Here is a 24,066-nt window from a genome sequence, read left to right as displayed (position 1 = left end):
CTAAGAATCCTCCATGGGTTGATTAGGACAATCTCGTCTGGTGTGACTGACTTGCCTGCAGAGGTTACATCGCTTCTGCTGTCGCTCTACCTCATCCATATCACCTCGGAATCTAGTCGACACGGGTCTCCCAGTCGCCTTCCGCCGCATGAGTGGGTTAGGATGCAGCAACCTCCAATACCACTCTGGCCACAGAGACTCATCTGGGATCGGTGGAAACTCCATCTCGTACACCTTAAAGACTGCCTCCTGTCTATAAACTGAATGAACATAAGGGGTCCACTCAATGCTAGCAGTGGCACATCTGGCAAGGGCATGGCGGCACAGGTAGTGGAGAGACTGAAAGAGACCGCAGTCACATGTACCCGCTGAAAGACGGACACGAAATGAACCTTGCGACCAACCCTCGAACGGCTCCAACTACTCCACGACAAAAACAGTAGCCCGCCTATCACAATGAGTAACACACATCTTCGGGATGCCTTCTCTATTCTTCTCAATGGCTGTCAGCAGCTTCTGGGAGAAGCGTTTTCCAGCAGCCAGCTGTGACTGTGCCTCCCTGCCCTTTGTGACGAACAACTTCTGCAATCGTTCGTATATTATGCGTACGATGGCAAAAATCGGCAAGTATCGTGTACCCTTTAGGACGTCATTGATGCATTCGGACAGATTGGTAGTCATGTGACCAAACCGCCTACCACTGTCGCAGTGTTGGAGCCATATCTCTTTGTTGAAACGACCAGCCCAGTCCATCATCGCTGGAGAAATTCCTTTCAAGGCATCAATATACCACTCATACACATCCTTGCTTGGACTGTAAGCAGTGTTTATAAGATATCTCTTGCCCTCGGCCGACTTAAAATGAGTCATGAAATTAGCGGTCATGTGTCTAATACAGTAAGCGTGAAACGCCTTCGGAGGATGCCAACCACTATCATCGGCACTAAGTGCGGCCATAATAGCCTGCGATCTGTCAGAGATAACCAGCAGACCTTCCTGTTGGGTGACATGGAATCTCAGATTAGTTAGGAAGAAGGACCACGACTTGGTACTCTCAGACTTCACAATGGCAAAACCAATAGGTAGGATATTGTTGTTGCCATCTTGTGCCACCGCTATAAGTAACACCCCACTATATCTGCCATACAGATGCGTGCCGTTAACGAAAACAAATGGCTTGCAATGCTTGAAAGCCTCGACACAGGATGGAAAAGTCCAAAATACTTTATCGAACATGCTACAATCGCGTAACAGTTGGTGCCCATCGTAGTACGGTGCGACCCATAGCTCACAAATAGTCCCAGGGAAGCTACTCTGCAGTGCCTGAAGTAGTTTTAGCACTTTGTTGTATGACTCCTCCCAGTCCCCGTAGATCTGAGAAATTGCCTTCTACTTCCCCATCCACACCTTTCTGTGGGAGGATTTGAAGTGATAGCTTTGTTGGACCGCACCTTGCAGGACAGAGATGTTGACGGAGGGGTTTGACTGTATCAACGACAAGATGACCTTACAGATGAGATTGCTATCCAACTGTCGGTGGTCCTAGGACATGGTGGGTGCTAAACAACTGTGAACTTCTCCAACCCTCCGGACCTCCATGACGAAATAAAATAGCGATGTTTAGGTGTCATGCATCGAAAATATGTTATCTATGGAAACCATGAACTACTAAGTACGCCTCAATGAATCTTGAACTCACCAGTATCCGAGGTTCTATCGAAGGGCAACACAGAGACTCCATGGACAGCCGTTTGCAGCTTGACGACATTGCACATAGTACTTCAGTCTGTCGGATTCGATTACCCGGTACTCTGCACTCCGGCGAATACTGTAGTTCTTCACACCCTGAATCACTGCTCTCGACATTTGAATCTGTGGCCGACCCGAAAATCTACCCCACCGTCTAGGTTTTAATCCTCCTCCACCATGCTGAAAAACGGAGTTCTCTCGTGCATGGCGTCCAAATCCAACGTATGATAGTGACTTGTTACATCGGATAGCGTCAGAATTGGGTAGGGGGAGGCAAAACATAGTGCACAGCTGCCTGAGCGGGCGTCTCCGGTACAAACTCCTCATCGTCACCCCCCTCGGAAGAATCACTGTCGCCATTATCGGCAATGTACTCCTCATCAGAGTCTTCCTCACCCAACTCCATGTCCTCCACTGGAATAAAGACATAAATGGGTGGTGGTGTGAGAGGTCAGTCATCCTGTACGTAGGTTGAATGTACAGAACTACCACCACCAACATCTCTAACCTCGGCAGAAAGCTCCATCACTTGCTCCGTCATGATTCTCCCATGGATGTCGAATATCAGTCGCACATGCTCGTCCCCTATAAGCCGAAATAGTCAAAACCGGAACACTCCATTATTACCCAGCGATGGCAACAACCTATAGCCCACTCTTCCGACCTCCCTCGTTTCGGTGCCCCTAAGATTTCTCAATATCAAACTCTTTAACTCAGACAACGAACTTACATGCTGGGTCTGCAAAAGAATCGGATTCTCACACTCAAATTTCACCCCATTGTCACCATTTCTCATATGACAATTGGGGTAAAGACACACAACTATGTATATGTAACACCCTAACTTTTAACCCCTCATGATCGTACTAAAAGTTCAGGCGTTACTTACCTCTAAACCTTTTTATTTTATACTATTTTTATTTTATGATGGTTTCAGTGGCTAAGAGAAGGGGGTTGAATCTTAGCCCCCTTTTTTGCTTTGTAATACTTGCTGGCCTTAAAAAAAACTTTTAGGAGACTTCTGGATTTTTGTCTCATCCCAAGCCACGAGACTTTTATTTTTATCTCGTCAGTTGGCACGAGACTTTTCTTTTTGTCTCATTCCTTGGCACGAGATATTTTGGTTTTTGCTCCTGTGCAGTAGAAACAAAAATGGAGTAGGAAAGAGAGAAAGTTACACCCAGATATATCCTGGTTCAGCTGCTAAGTGCAGTGCAGCCTACATCCAGTCTCCATCACAAACATGATGGAATTTCACTATAATCTTCCTGATTACAATCTGTAAAGTGCTAACCCAACTTACAAGGGGATTCCCACAGAATCATGAAACACAACATAGATGAACAAAGGAACTCTAAGACATCTATGGCTTTTTCTTTTAATTTTGCACTCTCTGCCTTTTTTTGCTCTATGGCTTTTTCATACAAACCTCATAGTTTGCCTTTTTCCATGAGACTCAAGACATGACAAAATTAAACAGAAAAATACTAAACAGAATACATTGAAGGAGAAGAAAATCTGTAAGCTTAGGTAGTTCTGAGAATCCTGTGCCTTGCACTCTCACTGCTTACTTCTAACTCCTTGCTCCAAACAGTGGTTGTTCACTCTTTTTATAGAAGAGGGAAGCCTCCACACTTGAAGCCAAAAAACCCAAGTCAACTTCTTCTTCCTTTAAGAAACCGGTTCGGCCACACAGAGAGAGAAGAGATAACCATGCAATATCCAACATGCAATTACCTCTAGTCCTTCCTTGGTCATCACTCTTCATCAATCCGAGCTCTCCATCCTTGGCTTGCTCTCCAAGATGGATTTCTGGCCCTTGATGCTTCATGATGATGATGACTTCATCTGCTTCAATCTCTGCCTCTACCATCACTTCGCCACTCTAGCTACTTCCTGTGGTGGTTGAGCAGAATCAAAGACAAGCCATGCCTCCAAGAATCTCACCTTGCTGGCCGAATCTACTTCCTTCTTTTTGAGCATGAAGAACCCAAGATTACCTCACAAAATCTATCCATATTTGGTGACAATCTCAGCCACAGCTCATTTTTATTTTAGTATGTTTTCTTGCCATCATTGTGATGGTCTTGTAGCTTGCTCTTTCTTCACTTCGGTGGCTCAATGTAGCTTCCATGGCATCCATTGTTTCCTGTGTAATAACCGAAGAAGAGAAGAAAATAGAGAGAGAAGAGAGATATGTGAAAAGCATTGATTTAGGAAAGAGAATGAGATTAAATGAATTGATTCTTTCCTTGCTGAGTAGCGTGTAGCCATAAGTGCTACAATCAAATCAAAAGTTTTGTTTTCTCTCTCATAGTTCCCATGCAATAAATGACAATGTAATAAATTTTGGAATCCATCACATGGTGAAATGCTTGGATCCGTTGGAAGTTCTTTTTCCATTTGGTTTCGGATCTTGCATGAGGAACTCTCATCAAATGTGAAATTGGGCTTAGTTGCAACAACTTTTAATTTCTGACCCAATATTAACATTTGCTTTCCTGATGAAATTTGGATCAAGCATTGAGCAAATAGGAAAGCATTCATTTTGGGCTTGTAGCAATAATAACTCAATTCTGGCCCATGTAACACAATAAACAATTCATTCATATTAAACCAAAGCTGAATATAATTGGGCTTGCATCAGAATTTTATTTTTGGCAAAATCAAAATCTGCATCACAAAAAATTATTAGTTAACATATGTGTAATGAAAATCAAATTAATAATTTTTGTAAGTAATTATTTCAATAATGTTTGTTCATCATCAAAATTAAATTAGAGTTTTCCAAACTCATCATTTTAATATTGAGCCTTTGCAAATACGAACCGAAACCTTCTCCAAGAAAATGAAGAATCAGTACTTTAAATCATTTAATCACAAAATTATATATATTCACGTAGCATTATATACATAGACTTACTCAAAGATCCTCAAATACAATTCCTACCCCTCTAAAAACCAAAATAGTAAATGACGAGGGAAAAATAAAATCTAACAACTCAACTCATAAATATAATCTTCTATGCTCCTGTAGCTCCGCACTAAACCTCACACTTGTAGCTGAAAATGGATGGAAATAGGGGGTAAGAACTGGGAAGTTCTTAGTACGATCGGGGTGTAGACTTATATTCATTTTATATATATTTAGTCCGCAATAACAGTCAACAAAGCTCAATCCAATTTAATAATCATAGAACACATAATCCAATCACAAGCACACACAATTATAGAAAATACAATCACAAACAAGTATGCACAAACAAGTATGATGCATGTCTAGTCCTATACAGGCCATGATCTCGTGTGTCGGTTTGTTGCCCGATTCCCGACACTAGTCCTGAGATAAGCGTCTCGTACCGCCGTCCTTATCTCAGCCAACGTCTCCTCTACGGCGTTACATATTGCCGTCCTCATGGGAAAACCTTCCTTTTGGTCTCCAGTGAGCGTTACGCATCGCTGTCCTCACTAAGTTGTCTTTATAGTATCAAGTGAGCGTTACGCATCGCTGTCCTCACTAGACACTTAGCACTTAGGCCTAACATCAATCAATTTCTTTTCAATCTTTGCTCTCTACTTTACTGTGGTAGAGATCCCTTTAATTAATACCTTCTTTTCTATCTGCTCTACTGTAGTAGACGTTCATTAAAAAAATCCTTAACAATCATTGTTTTCTTAAACTGAATTTAATCAAATAAAGTTTCTATATCAAATCAAAATCAAATCATACAAATTAGAAGTTCTGAACCAATTTAAAAACCAAAACCAATCTCAATTTCATCCTTAAAACTAAATCTTTAACTTTTTTCAAGAAGTCGCAAAACGAAATCATTCAATCAAAATTCAAATACTCTTAAAGTTCACTAAAACTCCTCCGAATGAAATTCTTAAGTTAAGTTCAAAACATAAGCTCTTTTCATATTTAAATCAACCTTAAAACATAATACTTTTTTTAAAAATAATTTAAAGTTGTAAAATAATTCTTTTCAAAATAAATCGAACTCAAAACATATACTTTTCTTAAATAAATTAAACTCGAAACATAAGTATTTTCTTAATAAATCAAACAATATAACTTCTCAAATCCAATATTTTTCTAAATAACATTTCAAACAAAGTCTTAAATTTTGTAACAAAACTTTGACAGCATCTCCCCTAAAATTTGGACTTTTGCCGCCCTTCTTGGGTCCCATCCTAACTATTTCTCAAACTCTTTCAAATCATTTCCAATAAATCAAAACCATTTCTAATATCAAAACGTTTATAAAATCCAACTAATTAAAAATCAAACTGCCTCCAAAATCAAACCATTTTCATATCTTAAATCATGTTATCAATTCATCAATTCATTTCTTATTAAATCTCAATGCCATCATCAAATTTTACCAATTCTACTTGATCACCAACAATATTCCAGCCCCAAATTCATCAAAATAATTCGGTTTTTGGCTGCATTTAAACCGACCAAACCCTAAACTAATCACAAATATCAATGTATCACAAAAATTTAACATAAATTCAGTCAAATTCAATCAACAATCAATCACAACATCAATTCACTTATCCAATACCAATTTAACCAATGATAAATTACCAAAACCTACCTCCATGTGAAATCAAAATACTCGAGGCTTCGAAAAAGTTTTCTAATCAAGCTGTCGAAGAAGAGAATGTCAAAAATCGTCTGTGCCTGCTAGAACTCCAATTGGCCGAACTCAAGGAGAAGGGGAGCTATATGCCACCGTCAACTTCCACCGAACAAAAATGACACCAACATGTAGAAGAAGAAAACACGAACACTTTCATTGGATTAGATTTTTTATTGGAGTTACGTATCATAAGAAATCGAAACTGAAATTTTTGGTGTGGGTCACAATTTTCTCATGCATGCATTCGGTCTCTCTCTCACTCATGGTCTCCCTTTCTTATTTTTTTGCAAGTTCATTCGGTGGTTATTGATACGTAACGAATACCTCAGACAACACAACAAGCGAATACCTTGGAAGAAAAAAAAATCAAATATCAACAAACCCACCAAATCCGGACGAGCTATGAAAAGCTCGGAACATAACTGACATTTTAAAACGTTATCATTAAGGATAACTTCGGAAGACACGGAGAATCCCGAGATATACTATAACCGAACATACTAAAGTCGCCTATATAAACACATAGCTAACCTCGGAGTAAGGCAAGTCACAGAACTCACTCTAAGTTATTTCTCTTACTTTCTTATAACTCACATTCTTACTTGAGCATCGGAGTGCTTTTTGCAGGTGCTCCCGCCGCGGTGTTCCAACTCAGCCGACGTATAACTCTCCCACTCAAGCACAGTTGCGGGCAGAAGGAGTTGCTATACCTCGGTAGCGTACGAACGGAACATTTGTCGCCCACCGTGGGGCCCTGAATTAATCTAACCCCACTATTTCTCCTACATTGCTCTTTGCTCTTTTCTTTTGTGCAGGGATTTTGACTTTCCAAACATGACTGAGAACGGACTCAACAATTCAACCAAGCCGAGCTTCTAGCCCAGATGGCCGAACTCCAGGCAGAAGTGCGAAGGCTTGCCGAGCTTTCCACGCAGAATAATGCAGGAAAGCACGAGGAAGGTAGCTCTAAAAGCTCAGCCCTGGGAAACACAGATCCTTTAAGCATCACCTTGCTAAAGGAAAAGCTGACGCTAGACAACCCCTTCTCTGAAGAAATTACCAACTTCAAAATGCCGAAGAATTTCGTGCCACCTAACTCCCTGGAACCATATAAGGGGATTGGTGACCCCCGAGCTCACATAAAAAAATTCCAGTTTATGATGTTCTTTAACGGCCTAATAATGAACCTATACTTTGCCGATCTTTTTCCCACTTGCCTTGATGGTGCTGCTTTACTTTGGTTCTCTAAATTATCTGTAGGTTCAATTTCATCCTTCGAGGACTTAGCAAGGTCTTTCATCGACTATTTCGCCGCCTCAAGGATATATGTCCACGGATCGGACTACCTCGGCACGATCAAACAAGGACAACACGAAAGTCTTAAAGACTACTTAACCCGATTTGCCGAGGCCACCATGGAAATCCTAGACTTGGACCCCAAAGTCCACCTACACGCACTTAAGACCGGCCTCAGACCTGGAAAATTCAGAGAGACAATTGCAATTACCAAACCCAAGTCGTTGGAGGAATTCCGGGAAAGGGCCGCAGGCCAGATGGAGATCGAGGAACTTCGGGAAGCCCAAAAAATGGACAAACAGCCGACAAGAAGAGGGGAAGAGAAGATATTCAAACCGCTGAGCAAAAAAGAGCAAAAGAAACCCTTCAAGCTCACACCAAAGTTCGACACCTACACCAGATTCAATACAAAAAGGGAGAACATAATCAAGGAGATCCTCAACGCCAAGATAGTAAAACCCCCCCGCCCCCCGCTAGAGCAGGAAGTCATCAAGATAAACGATTCATGGACAGAAGCAAGCACTGTGCTTTCCACCAGAAGTACGGACACACAACAGACGAATACGTAATAGCCAAAGACTTGTTGGAGAGGTTAGCTCGACAAGGACTCCTAGACAAATATGTCGAGGGGCAAAAAAGCAGGGAAACCAAAAAGGAGCAAGAAAAACGATCAACGGAAAAAGAAAAAGGGAAATGGACAACAACAGACCCTCCTAGAGGAATCATAAACTGCATATCAGGAGGATACGCAGGAGGAGGCGAAACAAGCTCGGCCCGAAAAAGAAGTTACCGAGCAATGTTGGCAATCGAAGGAACGATACCTACAACAAAACACAACACAACGGAGCCAGAGATAACCTTTAATCAAGACGACCTAGCTTCAACAGGCCCGAACCTCGATGACCCAGTAGTGATCTCCATCCAAACAGGAGAGTTATTGGTAAGAAAGGTCCTTTTGGACCCAGGTAGTAGTGCTGATGTATTATTTTATTCAACCTTCATAAAAATGCAACGATCTGAAAAAGCCATGCAACCCTCATTAGGAGAACTGGTTGGGTTCTCCAGAGAAAGGGTCCCAATAAAAGGACACATATGGCTAAAAACAACAATGGGCAACCCCCCATTAGCAAAAACTATTGATGTCCAATATCTCATAGTTGATTGTCCTAGTCCTTATAACATCATTCTCGGAAGGCCCGCCCTGAATAACTTCAGAGCGGTAGTATCTACATTACACTTGTATGTTAAGTTTCAGGTACAAAACAACAAAGTAGCAACGGTACACTCAGACCGACAACAAGCTCGGCAATGTTACAACGCCAGCCTGAAGAAAACCAGCATAGAACCAAGGACTAACCAGGGGACAAAAATAATTCATGCCACATCCGAGGTATTGTCCCTCGCGGAATTGGATCCTAGAGAGGACTTCCAAGAAAGACCCCAACCAACAGACGAACTCCAAAAGATTCCCTGACAACAAAGGCCGAACAATTCACTTATATTGGCCGAGCATTAGAAGGAGAGGAGAGATCAAAGTTAATAAGGGTGCTGCAAGACAACGCCGACCTATTCGCCTGGATACCAGTAGATATGCCAGGAATAGATCCAAATGTAATCTGCCATAAGCTCGCCATAGACAAAACAAGTAGACCAATCGCCCAGAAGAAGAGGAACCTCGGAACTGAAAAAATGAAAGCAGCTCTTAAAGAGACCAAGAAGCTCCTCAATGCCGGCTTCATCAAAGAACTCCGCTTCACCACATGGCTCTCAAATGTGGTAATGGTAAGGAAAAGCTCAGGTAAATGGTGCATGTGCGTCGACTTTACAAATTTAAATAAGGCTTGTCCAAAAGATGCCTACCCCTTACCTTGCATTAATAAACTAGTAGATAATGCTTCTGGATTTAAAAGCCTAAGCTTCATGGATGCATACTCTGGTTATAACCAGATCCTCATGCATCCAGAAGATCAAAGCAAAACAGCTTTTATAACAGAACACGGAAATTTTGTTACAAAGTTATGCCATTTGGCCTTAAGAATGCAGGAGCAACATACCAGCGACTGATGGACAAAGTCTTCCAACAACAAATAGGATGAAATATGGAGATCTACTTAGACGATATGGTAGTAAAAACCTCGGCACATGGATCACACTGTGACGACCTGCAAGAAATCTTCAAACAAATCCGAACATATAACATGAGACTCAACCCAGAAAAGTGTGCACTCGGAGTCCAAGGAGGAAAATTTCTTGGCTTTATGCTGACCTCACGGGGAATCGAAGCAAATCCAGAAAAATGTGAGGCCATCATCAAAATGAACAGCCCGAAAACGATAAAGGAGGTACAATAACTGGCAGAAAAGGTAGCCGCGCTGTCACGATTCATACCTGCAGTAGCTACCCGATCATATCACTTCTTCCAGACAATCTCTAAGAACAAAAAATTCAACTGGTCAGACACTTGTGAGCGGTCCTTCACCGAGCTTAAGCAAATTTTATCATCTCCAACAATCCTCCAGAAGCCAGAGCTCGGTAAACCATTATTTTTATATCTTTCCGTTTCTAACCATGCAATCAGCTCGGTACTAGTTTCTGAAACAGGGAAAACAAAATGCCCAGTCTACTTCATTAGCAGAATACTACAACCAGCAGAAACCAGATACCCAAGAATAGAGCAGCTAGCACTAACACTGGTCACCACAGCAAGAAGATTGAGACAATACTTCCAAAGCCACACAATAATAGTAACAACAGACCATCCGTTGAGGCAGATCCTAACAAAACCAGAGTTAGCCGGATGCCTAATAAAGTGGTCCATTGAGCTTTCGGAATTCGACATACAATACCAGCCAAGAAAAACTCCAAGGTTACAGCTGTTAGCTGATTTCATCTACGAGTTAACAACAAAAGACAAACAAGCAGAACAAGGCTGAAAGCTATATGTAGATGACGCATCAAACAGAGAAGGAAGTGGAGTAGGGGTGACACTAAAGGAAGGAGAAAGAGTCATAGCCGAACAGTCGCTACAATTTTCCTTTACAGCAAGCAACAATCAGGCAGAATACGAAGCTCTGTTAGCTGGACTAAAACTGGCAAACGACCTACAAATACCTCGTCTCACTGTATACTACGACTCACTACTCGTGGTGCAACAAATCAAAGGCGACTTCCAGGTAAAAGATCCTTTGTTAGAGAGGTATTGGCTCATAACAAAGGATCTCATTTCAAAATTTGATAAATTTGAAATCGTACACATAAACAGAGAACAAAATACATGAGCTGACATATTATCTAAGCTAGCTACCACAAGACCACAATTACACACACCAACACTTTTACAACTAACACTAATCGACAAACCGAGCTTCGAACTAAATAGTATACTGAGTATTACACAGGTAAGAGATTGGAGAACACCACTTCACGAATATATCAAAACAGGAATCATCCCAAGAGAGGAGCAAAACCCACAACTTTTCTGAAGAAAAGCAAGCTACTATACAATAGTCGGAGACAACCTATATAGACGAAGAGTCTCACAACCTCTCTTAATATGCATAAATAAGAATGAAGCCGAGCTAGTGATGGCAGAGACACACGAAGGAGTGTGCGAAAACCATATAGGAGGCCGAACACTATCCGCCAAAATACTACGAACAGGGTATTATTGGCCTACAATGAAGAAAGACTGCATAGCCAAAGTAAAAGCATGCGACAATTGCCAAAAACACGCCACAATCTCAACAACACCCGCCGAGAAGTTACACACCCTGAAGGTAAGCTGGCTTTTTGACAGATGGGGATTAGATATCCTCGGCCCTTTCCCAAAAGCGCCAGGACAGGTAAAGTTTCTTTTGGTGTCAATAGACTACTTTTCCAAATGGATTGAAGCACAACCTCTAGCACGAATAACATCCGAAAAGGTGAGATCTTTCCTTTGGAAAAACATAATATGTCACTATGGCATACCAAGAGAAATAATCTCTAGAAATGGAAGACAATTTACAGATCATAACCTCGTAACTTTCTTACAAAACTTCAATATAAAACATCATTTTAGCTCGGTCGAACATTCCCAAACAAATGGGCAGGTAGAATTAGCTAACCGAGTTATTTTGCAGGCTTTAAAAAAGAAATTGGACGACGTAAAAGGAGAATGGGCCGACCTTGTCCCAGAAGTACTATGGGGCTACAACACAACAGTCCAGTCTGCAACTGGGGAGACCCCTTTCAAACTAGTATACGGTGCAGAAGCTCTTATACCTATAGAGATCGGAATGCCAACCCTAAGAGCCGAACTATACGATTAAGGCAAAAACAACGAAGCAAGGTCAACCAACCTAGATCTCATCGATGAAGAAAGAGAAATGGCAACAATAAGGCAACAAGCAATGAAACAATTTTTGCAAAAGCGACACAACAAAAAAGTAATCCCCAGAACATTCGAAAGGGGAGAGCTCGTCCTCAGAAAAACGAAGGAAGCAAGAAAGCCACAAGCCCATGGGAAGTTAGCAGCAAATTGGGAGGGCCCATTCCGAATTAATAGGGTCCTCGGCAAGGGAGCATATCAACTAGAGACATTATTAGGAGATCAAATACCAGGGAACTGGAATGTATCCTCTTTGAGGAAATATCAGTCATAATGTATGCCAAAGCGGATGAAGGTACTCTTTTTCCCATTTTGAGGTTTTATCCCCACAAAAAACAGAGTTTTACTCAAAAGGGGTTTTAACGAGGCCGGACGCCATATCCTATTCTTTCAATAACATAACTACTTTAATCAAATACTTCCAAAAAACATAGTCCATGGTGACTCCTATACCACTCATACAAACCACATCTAGTCAATATATATATATATATATATATATATATATATATATATTCAAAAAAGCTAAACTGAGCTTCATACTCGGAACAAGTCATAATAACCGAACTACATAGTCGGTAACAGCATAAAGAAACAAAAACCAAAACCTTGGCAATATCCAAAAACATCAAAATATCAAATCTACAAAAGACTAACAAACTAACAGTCCTCATTCTATTTTATCACCAATACTAGAACTTTCGCTTGGCTTGTCAGCCTCATCATCAATCAGCTCTCCATTTACAATGATCTTCGTCGCGTCAAGCTTACCAACATCAACCTCAGGAAACAGAACCCGGACCTGAGAAGCAGCTCGCTTGAAACACTGAGCAAAAGCCTCATAGACTTCATTTTCTAACTCCTTCACTCGCGCCGCCAACTGACCATTATCATATTTCAGAACCTTGTTATCCTCGATAACAAACGAATGAAGGCACTTTTCCTCAGCTAGCTCGTTCTCCTTCCCTTTCAGAGATGAGGAGAGCTCAACGATCATTTTTTCTTTCTCCTGAACAGCAGTAGACAGCTCAGCAATATCAACAGAGTCCTTCACCTCTGACTCGACAGCAAGCTCCTCAACCCTCCCAATAGCAACAATCTGAGCTTCAATAACCTGCCATAGAAAGCATCAGTCAATGGACCAAGAATGGAAAATATGGCAAACACAAACAATGGAATAAAGATACCTGAAGGAAATGGCTGATTCCAGCCTGACCAACTTCTTCAATCATCTTCGAATCATTAGGGAAACGGCACAGCTCATCAGCAAGGGTGGCAAAGGGAAGAACCTCGACCATAGAGACCTCATATTATCATCTTCACGGTAGGTGTGAAGCCTCTTCTGAGATTCATACACAGCTTCCACAATCGGCAAAGCAGGAGAGTTCTCTTCTTTACTCTCAACCACCTCAGCACAAGCCTTTATCCTTTTCCTCTTTGGACGAGGATTAACCTCGGTCTGTGCTGCAGCACCACCACCTTTGCCTAAATTTGTCGTCGACCCCTCCTTCTCATTTTTCTTCCTCTGGCTAAAAAATTATTTCAGCCCAGCTGTGGTGATAGTGGGGGCTTTTTCAGCTACAAACAAGATAGCAAAAAACAAACATCAGAAACAACAGTAGAACCACACCAAAACTAATTACCTAAATAGTCCAAAATAGCTTCTTTATCCGAATTCCACTTTAATAACTCGGCCACAGATAAAAGCCCACTAGATTCCAACATTTCTAACAAAAATTCCAGAACAATATCATCATCAAGCACCCTATCATCGACATCAAGCACTTGAACAGGCTCCAGAGACCAAGAAACTGGAAACCTCTCTTCTAAAAATTGGTTCAGGTAAAACGGAAACTCCTCCTCCACACTTCTAATTTTAACGAACATGGTCTTAAAGACACCGCATTGAAAATCAGAAAACGGAAGCCGGACACCTAACTCAGTCAGCAAACAGGTATAAAGATAAAAATAAGCTCAACTGTCAACCTTCTCACACACACGGTCACTCTCCCCACAAGGCAAAACCTCTATCCTTACCCCAGAGCCATCCCTGACCCACACATCTGACCCTAAGAGTTTCACGGACTCAACATCTTGAAAACATGACACACAACACTTCAATTGCTCACTGACCCAACTACAAGGATCACTTTCCACAATCACAACCTTACCTTTTTCCGTTACCATAAGACAACAACAAAACAGAGAAGAAAGGAAGAAGACCAGAAAACGTCAAAACTTACCTTTTCCACTCATTTTCTCTAAACACAGAAAAACTCAAAGTGCAAAACCAAACAAGGTAAAATTGGGGGCTCACTTAAGACAAACCAGGTAATAAGCTAATGAGGGAAGTGAAACAATTTTTTATCTTTCGATAACCGTTCCCATCCTGTCCGTCCAATTATTACATCAACATCCAGCAGCTCAGATAACTCCGAAAACTGAGCTACGACTTCACATCAATCATTTCCCCCAGTGCGGGAAACGAAGCGATAATTAAATGCTCCATATTCTTTTTCCCAAGAAAACCAAGGCAAGCTCGGGGGAAAAGGAACACCTCCAAGGACATATTTTCGGCCGAGGTATACAAAAAATTTTTTAAAGCTCACCTTTGTTTTCTTACAACAAAGCAAGCTTGGGGGCTATGATACATAACGAATACCTCGGCCAACACAACAAGCGAATACCTCGGAAGAAAACAAAATCAAATATCAACAAACCCACCAAATCCGGACGAGCTATGAAAAGCTCGGAACATAACTGACATTTTAAAACGTTATCATTAAGGATAACTTCGAAAGACACAGAGAATCCCGAGATATACTATAACCGAACATACTAAAGACGCCTATATAAACACATAACTAACCTCGGAGTAAGGCAGGTCACAGAACTCACTCTAAGTTATTTCTCTTATTTTCTAATAATTCACATTCTTACTTGAGCGTTGGAGTGCTTTTTGCAGGTGCTCCCGCCGCGGTATTCCAACTCAGCCGATGTATAACTCTCTCACTCAAGCACAGTTGCGGGCAGAAGGAGTTACTATACCTCGACAACGTACGAACGGAACAGTTATGAATGAAGGAAATGAAAATATTAGAGGCTAATAGGTGTCATTATATATATATCTTTGTTTCAATTCCCTTAAGGCTTCGGCCAACTTCTTCCTTCCTTTCTTCTTTTTTTTTTTTTTACTTTACTAATAATAATAATAATAATAATAATAATAATAATTTTTATCTTTTTTTAAATATTTTATTATAATAAAAATAGTTTAAAAATCTTAATAAATTTTAAAGTTAAAATATTATAAAATTTAATTTTAATTATTTTTAAAAAATAATTTTTTTAATTAAAATAATAAATTATAAATAATTTATTATTTAATTTTAAAAAATTCGGAGTATTATAGTATACGTTATTACTAGTCATTATTGCCTTCTTTTTGTGAAAAAAACGGAACAAAAAAAGATATGAAATGAATGTGAAGAATCCCAAAAGTTAGACATCCTTTTATAGTTGTTGAAAAATTATTTACACGTATCTCGTCTATTTACACTGTACACGAGTTGACGTTGCTCATATCTCGTTTATACTGTGAACGAGATGAGTTTATATCACATGTAAATTCAACTCGTTCATAATATAAACAAGATATGACAAGGTGACAGATTTTGGTAATAATTTTTGAAATTATTTAATTCAGTAATTAATATATTTATTTTATTTATTAAAATAAAAAATTCGTCACTATAACGTCAAATCTGATACAGTGAGAGTGAGGCCAGAACTTACCTTGATCCTTCTGAGTGGAAGCCTTAGGGTATTCAATTTTCTTTTTGTAAGGAGACAGGATAATAAGAAATGATAACAGACTCACAATTATATTGGTGGTTGTGAAAATACAAATTTAAAAAATGGGAGTAATTATAGGGAGAAAAAGACAAAAAAGTGTAAAAACATAAATGGTTAACATCTGAACATAAGAAAAAAAGGGTCTAAAAACAGTTAACATTCCAGTAAGAATAATATAATGTAAATTTTGAATTGAATTTCAATTAGATATCAAATTCAAGGTGGAAATTAAAAAAGATACCCTAGAAATAACTCTATTCACTCACCGTCTTCACCAAAGAGGCTACACAATGAGCATTTCAATGACTTATACATAGTTGCATGAAGCAAAAGTGTGTCTCTCTTCGGCTTCCATTAAAACAGGAGAATGTGAAGGCATAGCATGTGTATATGGATAAATTCACTTTGATGTTCCATTTGTGAGTTCAGCCATAAATCAAGCCCATGGTTGAACCAGGAAATACAAGTTACTCTGGTTGAATATAAGCTTAGCTTGATGAGATCCAAGAGTACTGTAACATCAACAAATAACACCTCATTTATCAACAAATTAAACTCGAGAGTGTCTGAATTAAACATCACAATTTAGTGTCATGCTCATGCATTAAATTACAAATTACAGCTATGTTTTACAACTACTATGCAATTTTTAAAGTTGACGACCCGGAATAGGAGAAAAAAAAAAAATCCTACGTCCGCTTTTATACTATTCCTTCGTAGGATTATTTATTTATTATTTATTTTGTGGTAATAATTTATTGCTTTGATATATATTGTAAATAGTCCCATCATGCCATAAACCATTGAAGCACAATAAAAACAATAATCAATGACAATATATAACAATTTGGTCTTTTGTTACAAAGTCTACAGCAAAATCTAGGTCTTCATCAATCATCAGCTACAGTATAATACATACCTTTCAAACTATCTAAGTATCTAGCTCTAGTTTGTCTCTAACGTGGAATATATATCCGATGTGCTTATTTTTACTTTATTATTATTATTTTTTTTAATTTTGTGGTCAAGGTTTTGGGTTGGACAATCCAATCTGAGACATGCAATGCAATAACAACATGAAAGAGCCAGGCCACGAAGTTAATGTCCTCGATAACTATTCTAGTTAAGTCTTCGTCTACCTTGGCACCTATCCTCCATGATCACTATCCAAGCTACGTCTTCGTCTACCTCATCAACCAATTGGTATCAATAACTACCAAAACAGTTGAATTGGCAGCTGTGATTGTCATGAGGTGCAGGATTGATTCTCTAGATGCAATGAATTAGACTACATAGGACCATGGGCTTCGATACTTGTCTTACGTGCTGGAAAAAATGACAACTTTTTGGAAATATTTCTTTTGATACAAAACAATGGTCTATTTAATCGGGTTGATTCAGTGATTAATTTACTTATTTAAAATAAGTTAGAATTTAAATCTTAATTTATACATGTAATAATTTATCAGACATTAGCTAATAATAAATTTTAAAAAAAATTTAATTCATGACCAATTAAGTTTTGACCAGTTGAATTAAGAGATATTGAAAAAAAAGGTCTATTCTTAAAATTCAATTCAGTTTAGAATATTGATTAATATATTTTCATTAATAAATTTATTAAATGAATAAATATAGGAATAGAATAATATTAATGAGAACTTTATATTCTCTTCAATACAAACAATCAGTCACAACTCACAACATATACAAGTTTGGTCTTTTTGTTGCAAAGAAGAAAATGACAGAGAGAAAAAGCCAAGGCTCAACCATTTAAAGTTTAAACTTAGTTTGGCAAAATTTTTTAAAAATATATTTATGAGTAAAGTGATAATTAGATTTTTAAAGATTTTAAGGATTAATTAATTTTTGAAGAAAAAAAATTATCAATTATATTCTTCATGATAACAAACGGTGGACATGTATCTTCTTCCATCAATGGATAGTGCAAAGCTGTAAAACGAAACGGAATTATCTATATATTATGTTTCGTTGTTGCCACATGAGCACTGAAACGATGTAGTTTTAGATCGTGAAGCATTTATTATCTTTTGAGAATTTATATAATATTTATCAACTGTTCCCTGTTTATCACAAATCCTACCAAAATAGATAAAGTTTCACTCCAAAAGTTATTATGGATCTGTATGACGGTCTTTCATAAATAAACATATTACAGTAGGTAACGGTACATATAAACACCATCATTAAAGTTTACATGATGAATTGATAGAAGAACATCACATTTTCACCGTTTACTATCATGGATAACTAAATTAGTACTTTTTTATTTCAGAGACTAATTAATTCGAGGTTGAAATTTGCAGAGAAAAAGAAAAATCCAAGACTTGGCGACTTGAGTCTTCAGCTACAATGTAAAACATACTTTTCAAACAAGCCTGGCTTTAATTTCTCAGTAACGTGAAATATATATGCAGTGTGCTTATTTTTATTACATATTTAAAAAATGATATATACAAATATCCTTGCTCTAAATTTGCCATAAACAGTTAAACTACATCCTACACCATAATTGACTACGTTGCCCCTTAAATTACCTCGAATTCATACTTCAACATTATCAACCATATTATATATGGAACTCTTTTTACTCTCCCGCTCATTATAAGGTGCAGAATAGAATACAACGAAAAATAATGAGAATGTTAATGCACTTGCTTTTTGTGATGCTTGGGGTTGTAACTAGTGGGCTTCTGGTTCAAACCCAGTTACAATCAGGTATATACTTACCAATATTTAATTATTTGAACAGTCAATTGAAACAACTCAATTTGAAACCAATATTATTTGTATGCCACAGGATTCATTAGCATAGATTGTGGGCTACCCGAAGGAAAGGACTATACTGAGAAGAGCACAGGAATTAATTACATTTCAGATACTAATTTCATTGATTCAGGTGTGAGCAAAATGGTATCGAATGAAGATAAGATTACTCACCAACAACAGTTTAGTTACCTGAGGAGCTTTCCCAACGGTATGAGAAACTGTTACAAAATTAGTGTGATAAGTGGCACTAAATATTTAATCAGAGCAAGTTTTCTGTATGGAAACTATGACGGTCTAAATGAGCTTCCACAATTTGATATTCATCTCGGGTCTAATTTGTGGGACACAGTGAAACTAACCAATGCATCACAGAGCAGTTACAGAGAACTGATGCACACTCCCACACTGAATTATGTACACATCTGTCTAGTTAACACTGGCAACGGGATTCCTTTTATTTCTGCCATAGAGTTCAGGAATATGGACTTTAACAATGTTTATAAAACTTCCGGAGCTACAACATTGGCTCGTTTGGTTGGTTTAGATTTTGGTTCATTCACCAACCTAACATACAGGTCAGATTTTGCTAGTATTGTTTGGATGGATATTTGATTATTCCTCTACTACATATTTGATTATTATAGTTGTTGATAATTAACCTATATAAATGTTACAAAGTGTAAGAAAATTGTGGTATCCAGGTACATGGATGATTTTCATGATCGTTTATGGGAGCCTTATTCCAACGACCAGTGGACACAACTACACAACCCTATTAGCAATGATCTACCTTCCAACGAATATGAACTGCCAAATTCAGTAATCTGGACTGCTGCTACACCAAGAAATGCTAATGGTGTCTCCTTAGATTTCTACTTTGATACACTTAATGTAACTACACAGCAACAGTGCTATTTCTATCTGCACTTTGCTGAGGTTCAAAATCTGGCACCAAATGAAACTAGAGAATTCAACATCACCCTTAATGGAGAGTACTTTTATAATCTACTTCGACCCGGTCACTTTGTAAATACCATATTTGATCCATCTCCAAATAATGTATTCTATAAGAATAATAACATTTCTCTTGTTAAGACAGAAGCTTCTACCCTTCCACCCATCATCAATGCTCTTGAGATTTATCAAGTTAAGGATTTCTCACAATTAGAAACTCAACAAGATGATGGTATGTTCTAAAATATTATTCTTTTCATTGTCATCAGTAATCTTATAGTTCTGTATATATGAGCCTCATTGTTAACTCTCTAATATCTGTGGTAGTTGATGCTATCACAAATATCAAGAAAGTTTACAGGGTGACCCAAAATTGGCAAGGTGATCCATGCGCTCCTGTAGCATACATGTGGGAGGGTCTAAATTGTAATTTTAATGGCACCCCAAGAATCACATCCTTGTAAGTATGCATGTATAGATTTGATTTGTTAAGTATAATGAACCGTTTATAATGTATTTGGAAATTCATGCAGGAATTTATCTTCAAGAGGACTCACTGGATACATAGCAGTTTATATCTCCAAGCTTAATAAGTTAGAGTCCTTGTGCGTCACTCCAATGCAAATTCATTGAATTTTTCTGTGTTTTTTCCTATCCTCCTCTTGGATTGTAGTGATTTGAGTTTGTTGTGTCAGGGATTTATCAAATAATAGCTTAATTGGGGAGATACCTGTTTTTCTGGTAGAAAACCTGCCATGGCTTAGAGTCCTGTAAGTTTATTTCATACTCTCTGCATTAATATAAATGATTGATTTCGTTGTTACAGAAAAAATAAAGAAGCATTTTCTTTTGTAGAAACTTGCAGAATAACAACCTCACAGGTCTAATTCCAAATGCACTTCTACAAAAGTCAAGTGAAGGTATACTATCACTTAGGTATACATCTTACTCTTATTTAATTTGATACCCTAAATCAGCAATACCTGTTATTTACATAGTTACATGAATTTCTACAAATTATGTAGTATCACATATCATACAACTTTGACACATGGAAACTTAAAAGTAAGAACCTCCATAGAGATTGCAAATTAAATGTAGTTTTTCACTTTAACTTGATTCTTGTTACTGAATGATGCTAGGTTGGGGCAAAATCCAAATCTATGTGAATCTGGTCCTTGTGACCAACAGACAAAAGATAAAAGCAAGGAAAACAATCCAGTTATTTATATACTAGCATCTGTTTCTGCATTTTTGATGCTCCTACTGGTAGTTCTTGCAGCAGTTAACATCATTCACATTAAAAAGAGAGAGCTAAAAGGTAAAAGAAACAATACTGCAAACTACAATTTACAGTCCTCTAAGTACAATTAACCATGACACACATTTTGACCTTAAAATTAGATGATGTCTACATTCATATGGAATCTGGTGATCCTTTGGAATCCAAGCGCCGACAATATTCATTCGATGAAGTTGTTAACATGACCAATAACTTCGAAAAAGTCCTCGGTAAAGGTGGATTTGGAACAGTTTACTATGGCATTATTGATAATATTCCAGTAGCTGTCAAGATGCTTTTGCAATCATCAGTACAAGGATATCAGGAATTTCTTGCAGAGGTAAATTTGATAATAAAAATGTTGGTTATCTAATATTTCTTGAATCTCAATACAAAATATTCAATAAGTATAAAAACAAATTCGCTACTAAATCAACCAAATAATCAAATTCTTTTACACACTGAAATGAGATAAATTACAGGTTAAATTTTTTATGAGGGTTCACCACAGAAACCTGACTTCTCTGATTGGATACTGCAATGAAGACGACAAGATAGGGATCATCTATGAATATATGGCAAATGGGAACCTCAATGAACATCTTTCAGGTGTATATCTGAATTACTTATGTTTTGTTTAATTTAGATTTAATTAACTTAATTATGCTATAAATACAGGCTTTTAAAAATACTTAATCATAATTGTGCAGGAAAAGCTACCCGGAAAAAATTCTTAACTTGGGAGGACAGACTCCAAATAGCAGTGGATGTAGCCCAAGGTTAACAAGAAAGCTAACAAACTACTTTCTTCAATCTCATCCTATTTTCTTTAATTTGTACTAAAATCTTGTGTCAGGATTGGAATATCTGCATAGTGGTTGCAAGCCACCTATAATCCACAGAGATATAAAATGTACAAACATTTTGTTAAATGAAAACTTTCAAGCAAAATTGGCGGATTTAGGCCTCTCCAAAAGCTTCATTTTCAGTGGAGACACACATGTGTCCACTATGGTTGCTGGAACTCCTGGCTACCTTGATCCAGAGTAAGTGTTGTAATTACTTTTGGTTTAAATTTTATTTTTAAAGTTTGGTTTGAATTATTTAATTTTAATTTTAATTACTGTGTTGGTCTCTATAGTTTCACCAAATTTATAATTAGGTTTCTATACTTTTTTTCTTTTCAATGAAGTCTCTATACTATTTTTTATTCTGTAATTATGTTATTTTCATGAGTTTGAAGAAATTATTATAAGACCTTTATAAATTAACGAAACTATATTATTGGTGATGCAGGTACCAAACATCAAATAAATTAACTGAAAAAAGTGATGTGTATAGTTTTGGAGTAGTTCTTTTGAAGATAATCACAGGTGAAGCAGCAGCATCATCAAAAGCACATAACAATGCTCACATAAGTCAGTGGGTGGGTTCTGTGGTTGCTAGAGGGGACATAGAACGTATTGTAGACCCAAGCTTAGAAGGAGATTTCGACATTTATTCTGCATGGAAAGCAGTTGAAGTAGCAATGGCATGTGTCTCCATTAGTTCTAAAGAAAGGCCGTACATGAGAGATGTTTTGGTGGAGCTAAAGGAGTGTTTGGCGGTGGAATCAGCTCGGAAAAATGTTGGCGCCAAAGATTCAAATGAGTTGGTTACCATGAATCCAGTTACTGAAATTAGTCCCATAGCTAGATAGTTAATAAATAATTCCTTCCTAATCCTAGTGCTTAAAATGAAATACTCTAAGTTGTATTGTGTTTCATTTTCTTTTGTTTCCTTGTTTCTTTACTTTAACTAGAATGAGACCCGCGCACGGTAAATTAATAATAGTATATAATAAATATTAAAAATGACTATATTTTGTAGAATTAAATTAAATATGTGTAAACTAAAGTTAAATTTGAAAGGTGCTTTGTTTAAAATAATTTATAGTACAAAAAATTTGGATGTTGGAGTTGTACAAAGCGATATTTTTATTTAGTGATTTGATTTTTACATTTGTTTTAGTTGATGGGCTTAGTCTTTTTATGTATGTAGCGCTCGTCTTCCTTTTTTTTTCTTTATTGGTTATTGTTAGAATTGTTGCTTTCTTCTTTTTGTCGTAGGGTCTTGTAAAGGTATATTATTTATAAATTTTTGAGTTGTATGCATTTTTTATTATATTGTTTGTTCCATCTTTACATGTATATTTTTCTTCTGAATATGTGTCTTGAATTTGTATGGTTTTCTTTCTTCTTAATTTCTTGATGTAGTTTTTCAATGACATCTACAATAAAAAGAACAAAAATGTGTAGATTTTTTTGAATAAATTATTTTTAATAAGAATAATTAAAATAGTATAAAATAAAATTATCTGTTAGTATTTTTCTTTGACCCACTCTGTCAGACAATGTCTCAAATGATTCAAATTTAAAATAGTCTTGAAGAATGTTTGAAATTGGATCTTTAATTTCTTTCACAGTTGTGAGTAAAAAGTTTGCTTTCATTGTATCTTTAATTGGCCTATACAAATCATTTGCATCTTCTATTTTTAAATTTTTTATAGTATAGACTTTTTCTTCTTGTAACACATGTTTGAATTTGTTCATCATATTTCTCTTCACAATTATATGAAGATGTGTTCCCTGCAGTGTTAGTAAATCATAGTTAATAATAAGTTAAAAAAGAACAATGAATAGCATATTAAAAGAAGTATAATTTTAACGATATTAAAATATAATTATATATAAAGTATTATAAAATAATATAAAAAGTATAAAAATTAAAGCAAAAGTAATTAAAGTATTTTTTCGTAAATTCAATTTGAAAATATAATAAATATGTTTGTTTTGTACCTTTTCATCTAATATAATAATTTCTAAGCCAAAAGACTCTTTTTCATTTGTGGGTGTTAATATTTTTTATATATGAACCACGCGAATTTTGATAAATCAATTGTCTTTTTGTTTAGTGATATTGTCCAAATAACGATGCTCCATTGAGTAAGTTTAAGATGTTGTGTAGTTAGGAAATAAATTTTTTGTGCTAAATTTGATGTCATTTGAAGGAATAGTGATAAGAAACTTATATAAGTAGTTCAAATAGTATGGAATTTGAATATTTGTAACGTAAAATTTATT

General features: G+C 37.1%; 2 protein-coding genes across 2 annotated transcripts; one reads left to right on the top strand and one right to left on the bottom strand.

Annotated features, from left to right (window-relative positions):
- LOC107614787 (uncharacterized) lies at nucleotides 1-1,866 on the bottom strand. Its single transcript, XM_021111698.2, has 3 exons — nucleotides 1,804-1,866; nucleotides 466-1,323; nucleotides 1-420 (listed from the first exon to the last, which is right to left on the bottom strand). Exons 1-3 carry the CDS (start codon nucleotides 1,864-1,866, stop codon nucleotides 1-3), a joined length of 1,341 nt encoding a protein of 446 aa, XP_020967357.2.
- A 16,491-nt stretch (nucleotides 1,867-18,357) lies between these two features.
- LOC107615978 (putative LRR receptor-like serine/threonine-protein kinase At1g51880) lies at nucleotides 18,358-22,709 on the top strand. The gene is made up of 13 exons (XM_016317989.3): nucleotides 18,358-18,657; nucleotides 18,740-19,283; nucleotides 19,410-19,894; nucleotides 19,990-20,122; nucleotides 20,196-20,267; nucleotides 20,358-20,432; nucleotides 20,518-20,598; nucleotides 20,805-20,983; nucleotides 21,067-21,284; nucleotides 21,427-21,553; nucleotides 21,655-21,723; nucleotides 21,801-21,990; nucleotides 22,241-22,709. Exons 1-13 carry the CDS (start codon nucleotides 18,576-18,578, stop codon nucleotides 22,641-22,643), a joined length of 2,658 nt encoding a protein of 885 aa, XP_016173475.1. The 5' UTR covers nucleotides 18,358-18,575; the 3' UTR covers nucleotides 22,644-22,709.
- The last annotated feature ends 1,357 nt before the right edge of the window (nucleotides 22,710-24,066 follow it).

Source organism: Arachis ipaensis, chromosome B9, assembly GCF_059453495.1.
Source record: "Arachis ipaensis isolate K30076 ecotype BB chromosome B9, ASM5945349v1, whole genome shotgun sequence".
In the NCBI taxonomy this organism is placed as follows: domain Eukaryota; kingdom Viridiplantae; phylum Streptophyta; class Magnoliopsida; order Fabales; family Fabaceae; genus Arachis; species Arachis ipaensis.
This window is presented reverse-complemented; position numbering and strand designations above follow the sequence as displayed.